Source organism: Aureococcus anophagefferens (assembly GCF_000186865.1).
Source record: "Aureococcus anophagefferens unplaced genomic scaffold AURANscaffold_8, whole genome shotgun sequence".
Classification (NCBI taxonomy): domain Eukaryota; class Pelagophyceae; order Pelagomonadales; family Pelagomonadaceae; genus Aureococcus; species Aureococcus anophagefferens.
In genome coordinates this window covers 1,366,588-1,384,492 of record NW_008705568.1, presented here as the reverse complement: position 1 = coordinate 1,384,492, position 17,905 = coordinate 1,366,588, and the positions used below count along the sequence as shown (strand labels likewise).

The 17,905-nt window shown below is 70.7% G+C and overlaps 3 protein-coding genes across 3 annotated transcripts; 2 read left to right on the top strand and 1 right to left on the bottom strand.

Moving 5' to 3' along the window:
* Window positions 1-9,847: 9,847 nt before the first annotated feature.
* On the top strand, window positions 9,848-11,173 carry AURANDRAFT_25732 (hypothetical protein; the record flags this gene model as incomplete). The annotated part of the gene is made up of 1 exon (XM_009038458.1): window positions 9,848-11,173. A coding segment is annotated over one exon (1,326 nt), but the record flags the coding sequence as incomplete, so codon positions are not given.
* A 69-nt stretch (window positions 11,174-11,242) lies between these two features.
* GPM2 (hypothetical protein) lies at window positions 11,243-13,003 on the top strand (the record flags this gene model as incomplete). The annotated part of the gene is made up of 1 exon (XM_009038459.1): window positions 11,243-13,003. The coding sequence occupies one exon, from the start codon at window positions 11,243-11,245 to the stop codon at window positions 13,001-13,003; it is 1,761 nt and encodes a 586-aa protein (XP_009036707.1).
* A 167-nt stretch (window positions 13,004-13,170) lies between these two features.
* Window positions 13,171-13,632, bottom strand: AURANDRAFT_25961 (hypothetical protein; the record flags this gene model as incomplete). The annotated part of the gene is made up of 1 exon (XM_009038350.1): window positions 13,171-13,632. A coding segment is annotated over one exon (462 nt), but the record flags the coding sequence as incomplete, so codon positions are not given.
* Between the last annotated feature and the right edge of the window lie 4,273 nt (window positions 13,633-17,905).

Here is a 17,905-nt window from a genome sequence, read left to right as displayed (position 1 = left end):
CGAGCCGATCCATGGGCACGGCGCAGGCGCACCGCGACGTCGACGGGTCCGCCTGGTTGTTGCAGGAGGCGTAGTCCGCGAAGCGCGGATCGCCGGTCGTGTCGTTGGCCCGCGTCGGCGGCGGCAGCGCGTCGACGCAGTAGACGCTCACGACCATGTCCGCCGTCGAGCCGCCGGTCCACGTGCTCCGCAGCGCGAGCTCGCCCTCGTAGAACTCGATCTGCGCGAAGACGGTCACGAGGAGCGACGAGCCGGCGAGGTCCGCGCCGTCGTGGTTCAGCAGGTAGTCCGTCGCGCCCGAGTATTCGCTGATGCGCCACGACTCGATGTTGAACGTCGACCGTCCGTCGCTCGTCGAGGCGCGGGGCGCGACGTCCGGCGCGGCGCCGCGGGGCGCGACGTCCGGCGCGGCGCCCGTGTCGCAGGCCGTCTCGGGGCCGAGCATGCCCCAGGTGTCGGCGCCCATCAGACGGCCGGACCCGAACGCCCAGCCCGCGTGCGCGCGCAGGCTGAGGTAGTACGTCGTCTCCGGGAGCAGGACGTCGAGCCCGAGCTCCGCGCCGAGCTCGCCCGTGGTGTGCACGGCGAGCGCGCGGCCCAGCGACGCCGCGGCGATGTTGATCTCGTAGACGTCCGCGGCGAGGGCCGCGGGGTCCGGCGCCACGGCCCGCGGCCAGGACACCCGCAGCGCGTGCGTCGCCGCGTCCCAGGCGCAGCGCAGCTTCGGGCCGCGCGGCCAGGTCACCGTGCCCTTCGGCTGGGGCGTCGCTGCGGCGACGGTGGCGACGAGCCAGATGCGGAGCGCAGCGATCATCTGCGAGCGCCAGACCGCAGTGCTCATCTGCGAGCGCGGATTGCAAAGAGTGCTCACGGTCATGCTCTGCCAGTGGCAGGAAGACGTCAACGAGGCTTGTTGAAGTGCTTCAAGGAAGACCGAAAAAGCTGCCGTACTCCAAACGTAACCCGAGGACCTTGATGAGGCAACGGGCTTGTTGAAGTGCATCAAGAACACCGAAAAAGTGCGCTCTCCAACGCCGAGGACCGTGCTGCTGTCGTTCACCTGCCCTCATTAAACTCGAGCGCCTTCGCGCGTCGGTCCGGTACCTAGGCCGCCGGCGCGGGCGCCTCGGCCTCGGGCTCGGCGACGTACTCTTTGCCGTGGACCTCCTGGTACTTGTCCTTCATGGCCTTGAGGATGTCCTTGGCGGCGTCGATGGCCCCGTCGGGCGCCCCCACCTCCTCGAGCTGCTTGATCTTGCCTTCCTGGCGGACGATCTGGCTCGCCTCGAGCGCGAACGGCGCCTCGGGCTCGGGCTCGGGCTTCGGGAGGGGCTGGAAGGCGACGCGGATGCCGTCCTTCTCCTTGTAGTACTCGAGCACGGGCGCGAGGTTCGCGACCCAGTCGTGGTGCTTCTGGATGGCCGGGTGCTCGTCGAAGACGCCCGGCGGCACGCCGTCGAGAAACGTCGGCGTCCGGAACATGTTCACGATGCAGAACGCGTAGATGTTGCCGATGGTCAAAGTCGTCATCGGATCCTTCGCGAGCGTGGCGTCGAGCGCCGCGGCCCACTTCTTCTGCTTGCCGCCCTCGGCCCAGAGCGCCGCGCGCCTGTGTGGAATTCAACCACTGGTTTGGGTGGTCCTGACCAAACTTCAGAATTCTCTAGCTCGATCAAATCGAAGTCGATTCGGCTGATTTTTGGACGAATCGATCGCTCTCGTGGAGTTCTCGAAGCACAGCCGAAGAGCTTGCGTCGAAACTGTCGCATATGCGCACATTGAAGATTTGAATTCCACACAGCCGCGTGCGCGGCCTCCTTCTCCGCCTGGTCCGAGATCGCGAACGTGGCCCCGAGCGGCGAGCGCATGTCCTCGCAGAGCTCGATGAGCGCGTCGGCCTCGTAGGCGGCGATGGGGTCCGTCGGGTAGAGGGGCGCGCCCTCGAACTTGCAGACCTTGCCCAGGTACCGCAGGATCGCGCGGCACTGGCACATCGTCTTGCCGTTTGGGAGCACGAGGATGGGCACCTGCCCCGCCTCGCCCAGCGGCGACAGCTCCTTCTTGCGCTCCTGGAAGGTCTCGCAGTTGCGCGGGTTCGTGTCCGTGAAGGGGAAGCCGCCGACGGCGAGGGCGAGGCGGATGGGCTCGCCCAGGGCCGTTATCGGGAAATAGAGGACCTCGTGGGGCGTCTCGTCGCCCTTCTGGCAGAGCATGGCGCTGCCGCCGAGCATGTCGCCCATCTTCTTCTCCACGTCGCTGATGAAGTCCATCGCTGCGTTAGGCGACGAGGAAGGCTGCGGCTGATGTGTTTGGGCAGCCCGCAGCCAGCCAAAATCGGCGCAGGCCGGTAAATGCTTGCAAGGTGAACCGTGCCGCCGAGATGCTGCAGGACCCAGGTGCTGGACGCGAAGCCTCCGCCTGACCCGGCCGTCGGCCGCGCTCATGGAGGCCCCGGGCGCGCCGACCGCGCCGGTCGCGACGACGTCCGACGCGCGGCGCACCGCCGCGGCCCTGCGCGCGGCGGAGCCGCTGCTCGGCGGCCCGCCGCGGTCCGGCGGCGCGCCGCGGACGACGCTCGACGACGACACGTTCATCGAGACGTTCCACCGCGCGAGCCGGCTGGCCTTCATCGGGCGCTGGGACGAGGTCTGGAGCGACGTGCTCGACGAGGCCGACGACGGCGCCGAAGTGGCGCCGCCGGAGCCGCCGCGGCCGGGGCGGCGGCGGACGATCTTCCACGTCGACCTCGACTGCTTCTTCGCGTCCGTCGCCGTGCGGGACCGCCCGGAGCTCAAGAAGCGCCCCGTCGCGGTCTGCTGGAGCGGCGGCGGCGACAGCTCGCAGAGCGAGATCAGCAGCGCGTCCTACGAGGCGCGCGCGCGAGGCGTCCGCGCGAACATGTGGCTGGGCGAGGCGACGCGCCTCTGCCCGGAGCTCGTGACCGTGCCCTACGACTTCGAGGCCTTCGCGGAGGCCGCCGTCGCCGCGCACTCCTGCGTGCTGAAGGTCACGAAGCACGTCGTCGCCAAGTCCATCGACGAGTGCTACGCCGACGTCACGGCCGCCGTCGCCGCGGCGTCCGACGACGACGACGCGGGCGCGGCCATCGTCGCCGCCGCGATCCGCCGGGCCGTGGCCGACGCGACGGGCGGCTGCACCTGCTCCGTGGGCTCCGCGTCGTCGATGATGTTCGCCAAAATCGCGACGGACCTCTCCAAGGCCACCGACGGCCCGGACTCCCATTTGCACCTGAGCGACGACGACGCCCTGGCGACGTTTCGGACGCTCCCGGTTAGGAAGCTCCCGGGCATCGGCCCGAAAAACGGCGCCGCGCTCGAGGCGGTGGGGTTGGCGACGGTCGCGGACGTCGCGGACGCGGATCTGGCGACTCTGGAGAAGGCGCTCGGCCGGGGCAAGCTCGCGGCGGCGACGCGCGCGCGCGCGAACGGCAACGACGACGCGCCCTGGGAGCCGCGGCCGCCGCGGAAGAGCGTCGGCGCGCAGTGCTCCTGGGGCTTCCGCTGCCGCGACGCGGCGCACTTGGACGAGCTCGCCGCGGAAATGTGCGCGACGGCCGAGGCGCGCGCGGCCAAGCTCGGCGTCGCGGCGCGCGTGGCCAAGGTCGGCGTCAAGATCTGGGTCACGAAGCGGCCCGGCGAGACCTTCGACGCGTCCTGCAAGGGCGGCGTCGGCCACGGCCGCTGCGACCGCGTCCACCGCGCGGCGGCGCTCGAGCGCGGCGAAAAGCCGGAGACCGCCGTGCGCCGCGCCGTCGCCGCGGCGGGCGTCGCGCCGGGCGACTACCGGGGCTTCGGCGTGTCGCTGCTGCTCGACGACGGCGCGGCGCCCGTGAGGGAGGCGGAGAAGATCACGCGCTACTTCAAGAGCTCGCCGCCGAAGCCGCCGCGGCCGCGCGGGCTCGTCGTCGTCGCCGTCGGGTTGCCGGGCGCGGGCAAGTCGACGTTCTTCGAACGTCACCTCGAGGCGCGCGGCGCGGCGCGGTGCTGCCAGGACCTGCTCGGGCGGCGGGAGAAGGTCGCGGCCGCGGTCGAGGCCGCGCTCGACGGCGGCGTCGTCGCCTACGTCGACCGCACGGACGTCGAGCCGACGCAGCGCGGCCACTGGCTCCGCATCGCGCGCGCGAAAGGCGCCCGTTGCGTCGCGCTCCTCTTTTCGTCGAGCAAGGCCCTCTGCGTCGAGCGGTGCCTGGCGCGGCGGGACCACGACGGCGGGCTCGACGGCCGCACCGCCGGCGGCGCGCAGCAGATCTCACGAGTCGTCGGCGCCCTCGAGAAGAAGTGGCGGCCGATCGCGCCGTCCGAGGGCTTCGACGAGGTCCTGCGCGCGACGCTCGACGACGCGAAGGACGCGGCGCTCGTCGACGCGCTCTTCGCGGACGTCGCCGGCGATCGCGGCGGCGACGCGCGCCCCGCGAAGCGGCCCCGCGCCGCGCCCGCGCCGCCGCCCGCGCCGCCGCCCGCGCCCGCGCCGCCGCCGCCGCCGGCGCCGCCGGCACGGTGGGATTGCAAGATCTGCACCTACCTCCACGAGCCGCACGAGGCGCTGTTCCTCGCGTGCGCGATCTGCGGGACGCCTCGGCCGGCGGAGTAACTTGTGTGTTCTGCGTCTGCCGGGCGCGTTATTGAACTTATCGTCGATGTCTTGAAGTCTCGTTGAACATCTGTGTCTTCGAATCGAGATGGCGCCCGCGGGCGCCTCCAAGCCCACGTCTGAGGCGCCTGCCTCGAAGACGGACGTCGACGCGGAGGACGCCTTCGTCGCCAAAGAGCAGGCCCTGCGGCGCGCGGCGGCGAACCGCTGCGTCATCGTCGTCGCGGGCCCGCCGGGCGGCGGCAAGAGCACGTTCATCCGGTCGTCGCTGCTGCCGCGGCTCCACAAGGCCGGGCGGCGCGCGGCGTTGCTCCAGCACAAGTTCGCCCAGGAGTTCGGCCTGTCCTGGGGGAGCGACGAGTGGGACGACGCGAGCCGGCCCGTCGCGTTCGCGTCGGTCTTCGATTTCGGCTCGGGGTGCGTCTGCTGCTCGCCGCGCGGCGACGTCGAGCGCGCGGTCCGGGGCTTCCTGGAGGAGGCGGGCAAGGCCAAGGTCGCCCTGGACACGCTCGTGCTCGAGACGACGGGCGTCGCCGACGTGCCGCTCTTCGAGGGCGTGTGCCGCCGCGCGTTCGGCCGGAGGGGCGCGGTGGTGGTGGTCGCGGACGGGGCCGACCCGCCGGCGGGGCTCGAGAACATCTCCCGGGCCCAGCGCGACCTGGCCCAGGTCGTCTATTGCACGGGCAAAGCGGGCCCGTTCTACGGAAGCCGGGACGTCGCGGCGACGGCCGACGAAGCCGTCGACGCGACGCTGGTCGCTTTAAAACGCGCGGACCCGAAACGAAAAGAGACGAAGCCGCCCAAGGAGCGCGACATGGAGGCCGTGCTCGTCGACCCGGCGCCGCGGGGGACCCACGACGCCAAGTGCCGGTCCTGCGTCGTCCTCGTCGACGCGCCGCTCGACGGGAAAAAGGTCGAAACGTACCTGAAAGAGCTCGAGAAGGACCCCCTGGTCTACCGGGCCAAGGTCGCCTGCCGCACCTTCGAGGGCGAGCCCCACACGGCCGTCTTCGGCGAGCTCTCGCGGCCCTTCGGGCGGGGCGTGTCCCGGAAGAAGCTCCGGCACCGGAACACGCCCCTGGGCGACTTCGAGATCCGGGACCCGTCGCGGCTCTTCGTGCTGCTGCGGAACGACGCCCAGGCGACGGCGTCGAGCCTCGAGGCGCGCCTCAAGAACTGCGCCGCGCCCGACGGCTACGGCTGGATGGCCGACGAGGAGCTCGACTTCCGCAACGGCGCGCGCGTCGCGTCCGCGACCCATCCCAAAAGCGGCGCGAAGCTCGCGGTCTTCTTCCGCTACTACACGGAGACGTTCTACGCGCGGCTCGCGGCCTGCCCCCACGGGCCGGGCTGCGACCTCGCCAAAGCGACGGTGCTCGAGGACCTCGACGAGGCGACGGGGGAATTGAAGACGTGGCGCTGCGTCTGCGAAAAACACAAAAAGGAGATCCCCATCAAACAGAACGACGGCAGCTGCGTGCCCGTCCACGTCGGCGAGGACGGCGCCATCTACGCCAAGCTCTCGGGCCCCGAGGTTCGACCCGAGCCGAAGATGCCCGAGTTCCGGGTGTTCAACTGGGCGGGCGTCACCGTCGACGAGGACAAGGACGGGCCCCAGCCGCCCGGCTACGACCCCTTCGGCCGGCGGGGGCCGGGCGTCGAGGGCCGGGGCAAGCGGTGCTACGACGCCTACGTCGCCGCGCGCGACGCGGGCCGCGACATGATGGAGGCCGTCGCGGACATCGAGGCGCTCGGCTTCGGCGACGAGCTCAAGCGGGATGGCGCGCCGGAGCCGGAGCCGGAGCCCTGGAAGGAGCCGGAGCTCGAGCTCGAGGACGGCGCCCCGCAGCCGACGCTCGAGGAGATCTGCACGGCCATCGAGATGGCCCGCGCGGGCGCCACGGAGGCGGACGTCCGCGCGGCCATCGACCGCATGCGCGCCGGGGACCCGGGGCCGAGCCCGGCGCCCGCGCCGCCGAGCCCGCCCGCGCCGAGCCCGCCGCCCGCGCCGCCGGCCGAGAAGGCGCCCGCGAAGGGCAACCGGCGGCCCCGGAAGGCGTCGCCGCCGCCGCCGCCGCCGGCCGAGGAGCGCGCGCGCGACGACGACGACGACGTCATGCCGGAGGAGCCCGTCGCGCCGGCGCCGGAGCCCGAGGCCGCGCCGGAGCCCGAGGCCATCGCGCCGGCGCCGGAGCCCGACGAGGAGACGCTCACCGTGGCTCAGGTCAACAAGATGACCGTCGTTTTGCTGAAGAAGGAGCTCGACGCGCGGGGCCTCTCGAAAAAGGGCCTCAAGGCCGAGCTGAAGCAGCGGCTCCTCGACGCGATCCGCTAAGGGCGGTTGTTAGCGCGCGAGCCGCCGGAGGGCCCGGAGCGAGAGGAGCGCCGCGAGCGCGGGCGCGAGCGCGCCGTCGGACTCCGGGCGCGCGGGCGCGGCCGCCTCCCAGGCGACGCCGTCGTCGTCGCCCCGCGCGTCATCGTCGTCGATGCGCGACGCGTCGAGGAGCAGGGCGCACAGGAGGAGCGCGTTGCAGAGCAGCGACAGGAGCAGCAGCAGGGAGCCCTTTCCGGCTTTCGGAGGAGGCGCGACGTCGGCCTTGAGAGGCACGGCGACGGCCGCGTCCGCGACGACGATGGTCTCCGTCGCGACCGCGCGCGTCGACGCGGCCTCGCTTCGAGGCGCCGCGGCGGCTCGCGGGGCGCGTTCCGCGGCGCCGTCGTCGCCGAGCGATCGGCGCCGCGGCTCCGAGGCGCCGCGCCGTCGCTCCGAGGCGTCGTCGTCGTACGGAGCGCGGCGCCTTGGCTCCGACGAGGCGACGCGCCGTCTTGGCTCCGACGAGGCGACGGGCCGCCTTGGCTCCGACGAGGCGACGGGCCGTCTCGGCTCCGACGAGGCGACGGGCCGCCTCGGCTCCGACGAGGCGACGCGCCGCGGCGCCTCGGCGCGCGGCGGCGTCTCGCGAGCCGCTGGCGCTGTCCTCGGCGGGTCCCGGCGCGCGGCCCGAGGCGTCGCGCGCCGTCCGCGTGTTGGCAGAACCCCGTCCTGCCACTGTCGCGCTTCCACCCAGGGGTGCACGGGCAGCCGGGCGCGGCGCGACGGCGACCGCGGCGGGCTCGGAGCGCAATGCGCGGGCGGCGTGTGCGGCGGCGACGTGGCGCGCGCTGGCGGCGTCGAGGCGCCCGGCGGCCGCCAGATCGGCGGTGGCATCACTCATGAAAAGGGATCTTGAGAGCCATTGCCGCGCCCTTTCACGAGCTCGAGAAGGGAAATCTAAGGGAAGCGTCGACCTTGAACAGGCGAGCTCGCACACGATGGACAAATTTTAGCTTGGAATGCTGCGCGCGGCGCTCTCCCTCTGGGCCTGCGCGGCGGCAGCCGTCGACGACGGCTGGTTCGCGTCGCTGCGCTGGCCGCCGCAGCGCGAGCAGGCGGCGTTGAACAACAGTCACGCGCACCACGCTGCCCTGCTCGCCGAGCTGCGCCGGAGCCTCGGCGCCTTCGAGCCGGCGGCGTCGCGGTCCGACGCCAAGGACCTGCTGCGGCGCGCGCTGCGCGACCCGCGGCACCGCGACCACGTCGTTTTAGTGCTCGACGGGCGCATCTTCACGTCCAAGGCCTTTGCGCACGTCTCCAAAAACGCGATGCACCTCCGCATGCTCGCGGCGGCGATCCGGCGCCACGAGCCGCTCCCCAACGTCCTCATGCTCCACGACTCGGCGTCCGACGGCAACTGCCACCGCACGAAGGAGGGGCGCACCTTGGCGACGACGGTCATCGCGAAAAAGGGCGGCTACGGCCAGTGCGGCGTTTTGGTGCCCAACCCCTACTACGGCCGCGGCGACACCGCGGACGAGTGGGCCTGGTTCGTCTCCGAGCTCAAAGGCCGCGCGGCGAAGATCCCGCTGGAGCGGAAAAGGCCCGTGGCCTTCTGGCGGGGCACGCTCGGCAACCACAAGGAGCTCTGCGCGGGCGACGTCTGCACGCCGCAGAACTGCGCGCGCGACGACGGCAACTACGCGCGCTTCCAGGCCATGGCGCTGACCGTATCGCGGCCGGACGCCTTCGACGTCAAGTGCCACAAGTTCCACCCGCGGAACGCGTCCGACTGCGCGGCGGAGCTGCCGTTCACGGACGAATTCCGCGCGCTCGCGCGCGACCCGTCGCCGATCTTCGACCTGCGGTGGTTCGAGGCGAAGGACTACGCGGGCTTCAAGTATTTGCTGAATCTGCCGGGCGAGACGGCGGGGTCCTACTCGCGGAACCTGAACCATCTGTGGGCCGTCGGGTCCGCGCTGCTTTTGTCTGTGTGGAAACCAACCACTGGTTTGGGTGGTCCCCACCAAACTTGAGAACTCTCTAGCTCCGTCAAATCGAAGTCGATTCGGCTGATTTTTGGACGGATCGATTGCTCTCGTCGAGTTCTCGAAGCCCAGCCGAAGAGCTTGTGCCAAAACATTCGAATACGCTCACATTGAAGTCGGGTTGAATATTTGATTTCCACACAGGCTTTTGTGGGACGCGGGCTTCGTCGAGTGGTACTACCCCGCGCTCCGCCACGGCGCCACGCACGCGGCCGTGAACGCGTCGACGGCGCCGGGCGTCGTGGACTTTCTGGAGGCGCGGCCCTGGGCCTTCGTGAAGCTCGTCGCGGGCGCGGCGGCCGTGCAGGACGAGCTCCTGTCGCCCGCGGCGCTCTCGCGCTACGTGCGCGCCGTCGTCGACGCGCTCCGGGCCCACGGGCGCCAGCACGTCCACCTCGACGACGAGAACGCGACGGCGGAGCTCCTCCGCAAGGTCGACTGCCACGGCCTCGTCGAGACGACGGTGTGGCCCCACCGCGGCTCCAAGGACCACTGGGTCGACAACCGGCTCCGCAAGATCAAGTCCTGCGACGACCTCGTCGAGGCCGTCCGCAACTCCAACGGCCGCGGGAAGGGGGGGCGGGCGTGGGGCACGCGGCTGCCGGGGTAAGGGGACTGGGTAGAGGAGGGCACTTAGCAGGGCTGCCAGTACTTCGCTGCGAGGCCCGAGGTGCACTTCACCTGAGATTCACCGTCGGCGAGAGCTCAATCGCACAAGCCACGTTGCGCATCTCCCCCCGGATCTGTGACGAGGCCAAGACCGAGCCTCTGCGATTGTGCACCATGGGCGGCGACTTCGCGCCCTATGAGGTGCGCGCCAGCGTCGCCGCGCGCCGAGACGCCCGCGCAACCCACACACCAAACATCCTCGTAGGCGAAGATGCGCGCCGACGGCCTCGGCGACGCCGCCGTCGCGGCGTTCAAGAACAGCTACGAGGCGCTCTGCAGCGGCGCGACGGGCATGATCCCCGAGGCGGAGCTCACGCCGGCGGCGTCCGTGCCGAGCCTCGACGCCATGGCCGACCCGGGCGCCGTGGACCCCGCGCTCCTCGCCAAAACCGTCGTCCTGAAGCTCAACGGCGGCCTCGGCACGTCCATGGGCCTCGACTACGCCAAGTCGCTCCTCCTCGTCAAGGGCAAGGACACGTTCCTGGACCTCACGGCGAAGCAGATCATGGGCATGCGCGAGAAGTTGAAGAGCCAGGTCAAGTTCGTGCTCATGAACTCGTTCGCGACGTCCGAGGACACGATGGCCTTCTTCAAGGCCAAGTACCCGGCGCTCTACGCGGACCCGAACCTCGAGTTCGTCCAGAACAAGGTGCCCAAGATCGCGCGCGACACGCTCGCGCCCGCGCTCTGGCCCGCGAAGCCGTCCGTCGAGTGGTGCCCGCCGGGCCACGGCGACCTCTACGCGGCGCTCCTCGGCTCGGGCAAGCTCGACGCGTTATTGGCCGGCGGCGCCAAGTACATGTTCGTGTCCAACTCCGACAACCTCGGCGCGACGCTCGACACGAAGCTGTTGCAGTACTTTGCTTCTTCCAAATTCCCCTTCATGATGGAGTGCTGCGAGCGCACGGCCAACGACAAGAAGGGCGGCCACCTCGCCGTGCGGTCCGCCGACGGCCAGCTCATCCTCCGCGAGGCGGCCCAGTGCCCCGACGACGACGAGGCCGCCTTCCAGGACATCAACAAGCACAAGTACTTCAACACGAACAATTTGTGGATCGACCTCGAGGCGCTCAAGGCCACGATGGACGCGTCGGGCGGCCTCGTGCCCCTGCCCATGATCAAGAACAAGAAGACCGTGGACCCCAAGGACGACGCGTCGACGCCCTGCTTCCAATTGGAAACGGCCATGGGCGCGGCGATCGAGTGCTTCAAGGGCGCGGCGGCCATCGTCGTGCCCCGGACGCGCTTCGCGCCCGTGAAGAAGTGCAACGACCTGCTGACGCTGCGCTCCGACGCCTACGCGACCGTCGACGACGTGCCCGTCCTCGCGCCGGGCGTCGCCGCGGCCCCCACCGTCGACCTCGACTCGAAGAAGTACAAGCTCGTGCAGCAGCTCGAGGCGAACCTGCTCGAGGGCGGCTGCCCGTCGTTGAAGGCCTGCGCCAAGCTCGTCGTCAAGGGCGACGTGCGCCTCTCGTCGAAGAACGTCTTCGTCGGCTCCGTGACGGTGAAAAACGAGTCGGGCGAGCCCAAGACGCTGCCGCCGGGCAAGTACGAGAACACGACCGTGGATTTAAGCGCCGCGCCGGGCCTCGGCCCCATGGCCGTGACGCACCTGAAGACGAAGCCCATCGCGGGCCAGAAGCCGGGCACGTCGGGCGTCCGCAAGAAGACGGCGGTCTTCATGGAGGGCCTCTACCTCCACAACTTCGTCCAGGCGACGCTCGACGCCGTCAAGGCCTGCGGCAGCGACCTCACGTCCCAGACGCTCCTCGTCGGCGGCGACGGCCGCTACTACAACGACGTCGCGATCCAGACCATCGTCAAGATCGCCGTGGCCAACGGCGTGAAGCGCGTCTGGGTCGCCAAGGACGGCCTCGCGTCGACGCCCGCCGTCTCCGCGCTGATCCGCGAGGGCGGGCCCATGTGGAAAAAAGTCTTCGGCGCCTTCATCCTCACGGCGTCCCACAACCCGGGCGGCCCGACGGAGGACTTCGGCATCAAGTACAACTGCGAAAACGGCGGCCCCGCGCCCGAGAAGCTCACGGATTTGATCTACGCGAACACGTGCTCCATCTCCACGGTCAAGATCGCCGAGGGCGTGCCGGCCATCGACGTGTCGAAGCTCGGCGAGACCGTCGTCGAGGCGCGCGACGGCTCGTGCCGCGCGTGCGTGGAAGTCGTCGACGGCGTCTCGGCGCACCTCGACCTCCTCAAGACCATCTTCGACATGGGCGCCATCCAGGCCCTGCTCAACCGGCCCGACTTCTCCATCTGCTTCGACGCCATGCACGGCGTCACGGGGCCCTACGCGAAGGCGCTCTTCTGCGACCAGCTCGGCGTGCCCGCGTCGGCGCTCATCAACGCGGTCCCCAAGGACGACTTTGGGGGCCACCACGCGGACCCGAACCTGACCTACGCCGTGGACCTCACGAAGAAGATGGGCGTCGACAAGACGGGCGCGCCGGTGCCCGGTGGCGACGTGCCCTCGTTCGGGGCCGCGTCCGACGGCGACGGCGACCGCAACATGATCCTCGGGTCGCGCTTCTTCGTGACGCCGTCCGATTCCCTGGCGATCCTCGCGGCCCACGCCGACGTGATTCCCTTCGTGGCGAACCAGGGCGGCCTCAAGGCCGTCGCGCGGTCGATGCCGACGTCGGGCGCCGTCGACCGCGTCGCGGAAGCGCTGAATTTGGCGCTCTTCGAGACGCCGACGGGCTGGAAGTTCTTCGGCAACTTGATGGACTCGAAGGCGCTCTTCGGCGGCGTCGACTACACGCCCTTCCTCTGCGGCGAGGAGTCCTTCGGCACGGGGTCCGACCACGTCCGCGAGAAGGACGGGCTCTGGGCGGTCCTCGCGTGGCTCTCCGTGCTCGCGTCCTACAACTCCGACGCCTCGGCGCCGTTGGTGACCGTGGAGACCATCGTCAAGAAGCACTGGGCGACCTACGGCCGCAACTACTACTGCCGCTACGACTACGAGGGCGTCGACAAGGCCGAAGCCACCAAAATGATGGCCAAGATGACCGCGGACGCCGCCGCGAACACGGGCAAGGTGTGCGGCGCCTACACCATCGCGACGGCCGACGTCTTCGCCTACGAGGACCCCGTCGACGGCTCCGTGTCCAAGAACCAGGGCGTCCGCTTCCTCATGGCCGACGGCAGCCGCGTCATCTTCCGCCTCTCGGGCACCGCGGGCTCCGGCGCGACGGTGCGCCTCTACATCGAGAAGTACGTGCCCCCGTCCGGCTCCCTCCACGACGTCGTCTCCAACGTCGTCGGCGACCTCGTCGCCATCGCCCTCGACCTCAGCGACCTCGCCAAATTCACGGGCCGCGAGTCGCCCACGGTCATCACCTAGGCCGCCGACGCCGCCATACCGGCGCGCCTGGACCAGCAGGGGCCGCGCGGACCATCCCCAAGCACCCCATCCTCCCCCCCCCGCCCCCGCTAACCTGCTCTGGTTACGATGCTTCGGTCTTCCGGCGCGGCCCCCTCGCTCCGGCGGGGCGCGGCGGTCGTCCGGCCCTAGTGGGGCGCGTAGGGCAGGCTGCTGTGGTGGACGACGATCTTCAGGGAGCCGTCGGCGACCTTGGTGTACTGGAAGGTGTACTCGGCCTTGGTCACGCCGCCGCCGGCGTCCGTGAAGTAGTACTCGCCCATGGCCGTCGCGGTCTCTCCGTAGAAGATGCAGCCCTTGTTGTCCCACTCGACGGCCGTGAAGGGCGTGATCGCGAAGCCGTGGTCCTCCTTCTCGCAGCCGTTGCCCACGAAGTAGGACGCGGCCTCGGCCTCGACGAGGCGGATCGCCTTGTTCGACGCCTTGGTGGGCTTGAAGAGCACCTGGAGGCCGCTCTGGTAGCCGTACAAGTCGTCGAGCGTGTCCTGGCCCGCGGTGACGTAGTCGCCGCCGTCCGTGTAGATCTTGCCGATGGCGATGAGGCGGTCGCCCCACTCCTTCTGGGCCCGCGCGATGTCGTCGGCGGTGATCGACTTGGTGTAAGCTCGTCTCCGTCGTCGTCGTCGTCGTCGTCGTCGTCGTCGTGCCGCCGCCGCGGACGGCGAGGGCGCGGATGGCGCGCGGGCGGCGCAGGCCCTGCGCGGACGCGGCGAGGAGCGCGAGGTTGCGGAGCATCACCTGCGCGGGCGCGTCGGTCAACGGGCGCGTCGCATATGCGGACGATACGTCGAACGTGAACAAGCGGCGCCGACGGAGGCGCCGAGGCGCGAGCCGAGGCTCCCTAGCCTCGGAGGCGCCCACGAAGGCACCGACGCGCCGCGGACACTGCGGAATGCCATGGTTGCAGCGGCAACAAGCGAGGTTTCTGAGGTAGCACCGGTGCTAGTGCGTCGAGATCGTGCAATTCGAGCGCCGTCTTCAATTAGGCGGTTCAACTACTTGGCGATGCTGTTCAATATCAACTACAACTCCTTTCAAGCAGCCCCGCGCCGTCCAATCTCCACTGCTGGAGGTCGCCTTTCGGCGTCCGCGACGATGTACTACTACGTGTCCGCGCGGAAGGGCGCCGTCGTGCGCAAGGGCGTCGAGCTCCAGTCGTCCATCGCCGGCATCATCGAGCCCGGCACGCGCGTCGTCGCCGAACGCGAGGCGACGGCGAGCGACGGCACGCGGCGCGTCAAGGTGCGCACGGAGGACGTGGAAGGCTGGGTGTCGCTCCGAGTCCTCGACGTCGACAAAGAAGCGACCAAGTCCGCCGAGAAGCGCGAGACCGAGGACCGGGCGACGCGCGCGCGGCGAGTGAGAGCGGAGCGCGACGCGGGCGAGCTCTCCGCGTTTTGCGAGTCGTGCCGGCGCCTCGGCCACCGGGACCTCGACGCCCTCGCGCTCGCGGGCGCCCAGACCTTCACGAGCGCGGCGCAGCTGCTCCTCTTCTGGTTCGGCCGCCAGTTCTACAGCGGCCCGGGGAGCCCGTTCGCCGCGGCGGGCGATTATTTCCAAAACCGCATGCCGCTCTGGTTCGGCGGCGGCTCGCGCCTGTCGACGCTCTTCGACGCCGCGCAGCTCAACGCGGGGCCCCTCATCGACGCCGCGGCGTCGGGGGCGCTCGACGGCGACGCGCGCTGGGGTGGCCCCCGCGGCGCGTTGGCGAGGCTGCTCCTCCTCGACCAGTTCCCGCGCGTCGCCTACCGCGGCTCGCCGAAGGCCTTCGCCAACGACGGCGCGGCCTGCGCCCTCGCGGCGTCGATGACGCGCTTCGGCAAGGACGAGGCGTCGGGCCGCTGGTACGAGGAGACGCTGGCCCCGGGCAGTGCGGATTCCACCCACTGGTTTGGGGGGTCCCCACCAAACTTCAGAACTCTCTAGCTCGGTCAAATCGACGTCGATTCGGCTGATTTTTGGACGAATCGATTGCTCTTGTCGAGTTCTCGAAGCACGGCAGAAAGCCTCGCGTCGAAACCGTGGAATACGCGCACATTGAAGTCGGGTTGAAGATTTGGAATCCACACAGGCCCCGGGCGAGCGGTTCTGGGTCTGCCTCGCGCTGTCGCACAGCGAGGACGTCGGCCGCAACGCGTCGCACGTGGCCCTGGCCCGGGGCCTCTGCGAAGGGCCCCTCGTGCCCGCGAGCGCGCGCGACTTCTTCGAGCACCTGCCGGGCTTCCCGAACGAGCACCACGACTGCGTGCTGACGTTCGGCCGCTTCCCGCAGCGGAACAAGGTGCTGGGTCGCGCGTCCACGGCGGAGGAGGAGGCCTTCCTCGCGTCGCCGACGCGCCCGGCCTGGGCGGCGCCGCCGCGGGCCCACGCGGTGCTCTACTGGGCCGGCGGGCGGGGTTTAGCGGACCCGATCCGCTTCGTGCTCGCGCTGGCCATGCGGCCCCTCGTCGACGCGCCCATCGCGTCGAAGAACAAGTTCCACAAGTTCCGGGCGACGGGGGGGCTCCCCTTCGACGCCGTGCCCGTGCTCTTCGACGTCGACGCGGGCGACGCGCTCGACGCCGACGCCGTCTGCCGGCGTTTGGAGGCGGGCGACGCCGTCGCCGAGTCCGCGGCCATCTGCCAGCACCTCGCGCGGCGCTTCCACCTCGACGGCGCCGACGAGGCCGAGCGCACGGCCGCGGGCGCCGTCGCGTCGGCCGTCGCCGCCGCGCGCGGCGCGCTCGCGACCGCCAGGGCAGCAAAAGGGCGCGAAATTCCCAACTTCAAAGGCTCCTATCTCGGCCGTTTTCCACTCGTTTCGGCTGATTTTTGGACGAGCGATCATCTCTCGGAACGGTCTCGAAGCGTGGATGCTTTTTCCGGAACGCGCGCGCGCGGAAACACTCATGTTGAAGAGAACTTGAATCACCCTTTTGCTGCCCAGGTGACCGCGCGGTTCGGCGACGACCCGGACCAGGCGCTCGCGGCCTTCGCCCTGGGCCCCCTGAAGCGGCTCCTCGCGCGCCTCGAGCGGCTCCTGGGCCGCCGCGCGCGGCCGGCCTTCGTCGCCGGCGGGCCCACGCCGACGTACGCGGACGCCGTCGTCCTCGAGGTCCTCGAGTACGCGGCGGACGAGTGCGGCGCCGAGGACCTGGACCGCGTCGCGCCGGAGTTCCCGAAACTCTTCGCGTTGCGGGGCGCGCTCCGCGCGCTCGCGCCCTTCCGCGAGTACCTCCGGTCGCCCGCGCGCGCGCCGCCGCCGACGGACGCCTACGTCCGCATGGTCCGCGGCCGTGCCGAATTCAAACCTTCAACCCGACTTCAATGTGCGCGTATGCGGCCGTTTCGACGCGACCTCTTCGGCTTCGCTTCGAGAACTCGACGAGGGCAATCGATGCGTCCAAAAATCAGCCGAATCGACTTGGATGTGACCGAGATAGCGAGGTTTGAAGTTCTTGCTGGAGAGGGCGTTCCACTCGTTGATTTCCGGCACAGGTCTGCGGCATCCTGGGCCTCAAGATCCCGGACTACCTGCTCGACCCCTTCACGTCGTCCCTGGGGCTCCCCCTCGCGCCCGCGGCGGCCCGCGAGCTCGCCGCGAGCGTCGCGACCAAGGGCGTCGCGGAGCTCAGCCCGCGCGCGCGAAACGCGCTCGCGCTGCGCCGGCGCGAGCCGGAGCCCGAGCCCGCGCCGGAGCCGGAGACGCCGGACACGCCCGGGGCGCTCCCGGAGCCGGAGACGGCCTTCCCCGGCGCGGCGGCGCACCCGGAGCCGGAGCGCGAGCCGGAGGCCGCGGCCGCGCCGGCGCCGGAGCCCGCGGCCGCGCCGGCGCCGGAGGCCGCGGCTACGACGGCGCCGGAGGCCGCGGCCGCGCCGGAGCCGGAGCTCGACGACGTCACGGACGCGCCCGACGTGCCGGCGACGGCGCCGCGCGCGACGCCGCCGCGCCGGAACACCGCGTTCCCCTCCGCGGCGTCGCCGGGCTTCTCCGACGCCGGCGACGGCTCGCTCCCCCCCGGCGACGCGGCCGCCCCCGCCGACGCCAAGGGCAAGGGCTGCGCCCAGCAGTAGAGCCTTACTCGAAGCTGCAGAGGTGCTGGAAATTCGGGTAGCCCTCGGCGTAGAGCGGCGGCGCGTCCTCGGGCGGGCAGTAGTCGGGCCGGACGATCGGGCTCACGTCCGCGCCCTCCACGGTCACGTTGTAGTAGAACTCCATGTCGTAGTTCTGTTTCGAGAGGCCGTGGAAGACCTTGAAGCGGTGGGCCCGCGGCAGGCCCGTCTCGAGGTCCTCCCACCAGCAGATGTTGTCGTCGACCTCGCCGTCCTCGAACGCTCCACACCACTCCTTCGCTTCGCGCGCGACACCGTCGTCGTCGGTGATGTTCACGACGCCACTGTAGTTGTAGTACGTCGTCTTGATCCAGTCGCGCGGCGGCGCGCCGTGGCCTACGAAGCATGGCGATGAGCTATCGTCAAAGTCGCTCGGACGCCGGCCGCGGCCGTGGAAGATTTTGGCGCACTTCTTCTCCGCGGGGATCCAGCCCCACGTGGAGTAGTTTTCCAGGAGCACGAAGCACTCCGGGTCCGTGTGGTGCACGTAGAGCGCCTGGTCGGCGGCGTAGCGGTAGACGTTGTCGTGCGTGTTCGTCACGTTCGCGCTCAACGCCGCGTGGACCGTCGAGAACGCGCGCCAGGCCTCGGGCAGGAGCCGCGGCGACCCGGCCAGGTCCGGCGGGTTCGGCGGCGTGCCGTCGGGGACCTCGGTCGTGTGGCAGCCGCTGCAGGTCGTCATGGCCGCGACCCTGTCCCGGAGGCGGCCGGGCGCGAGCGGCGCGCCGCGCGCCGTCGGCAGCAGCGGCAGGGTCATCGCGCGCGCGACGT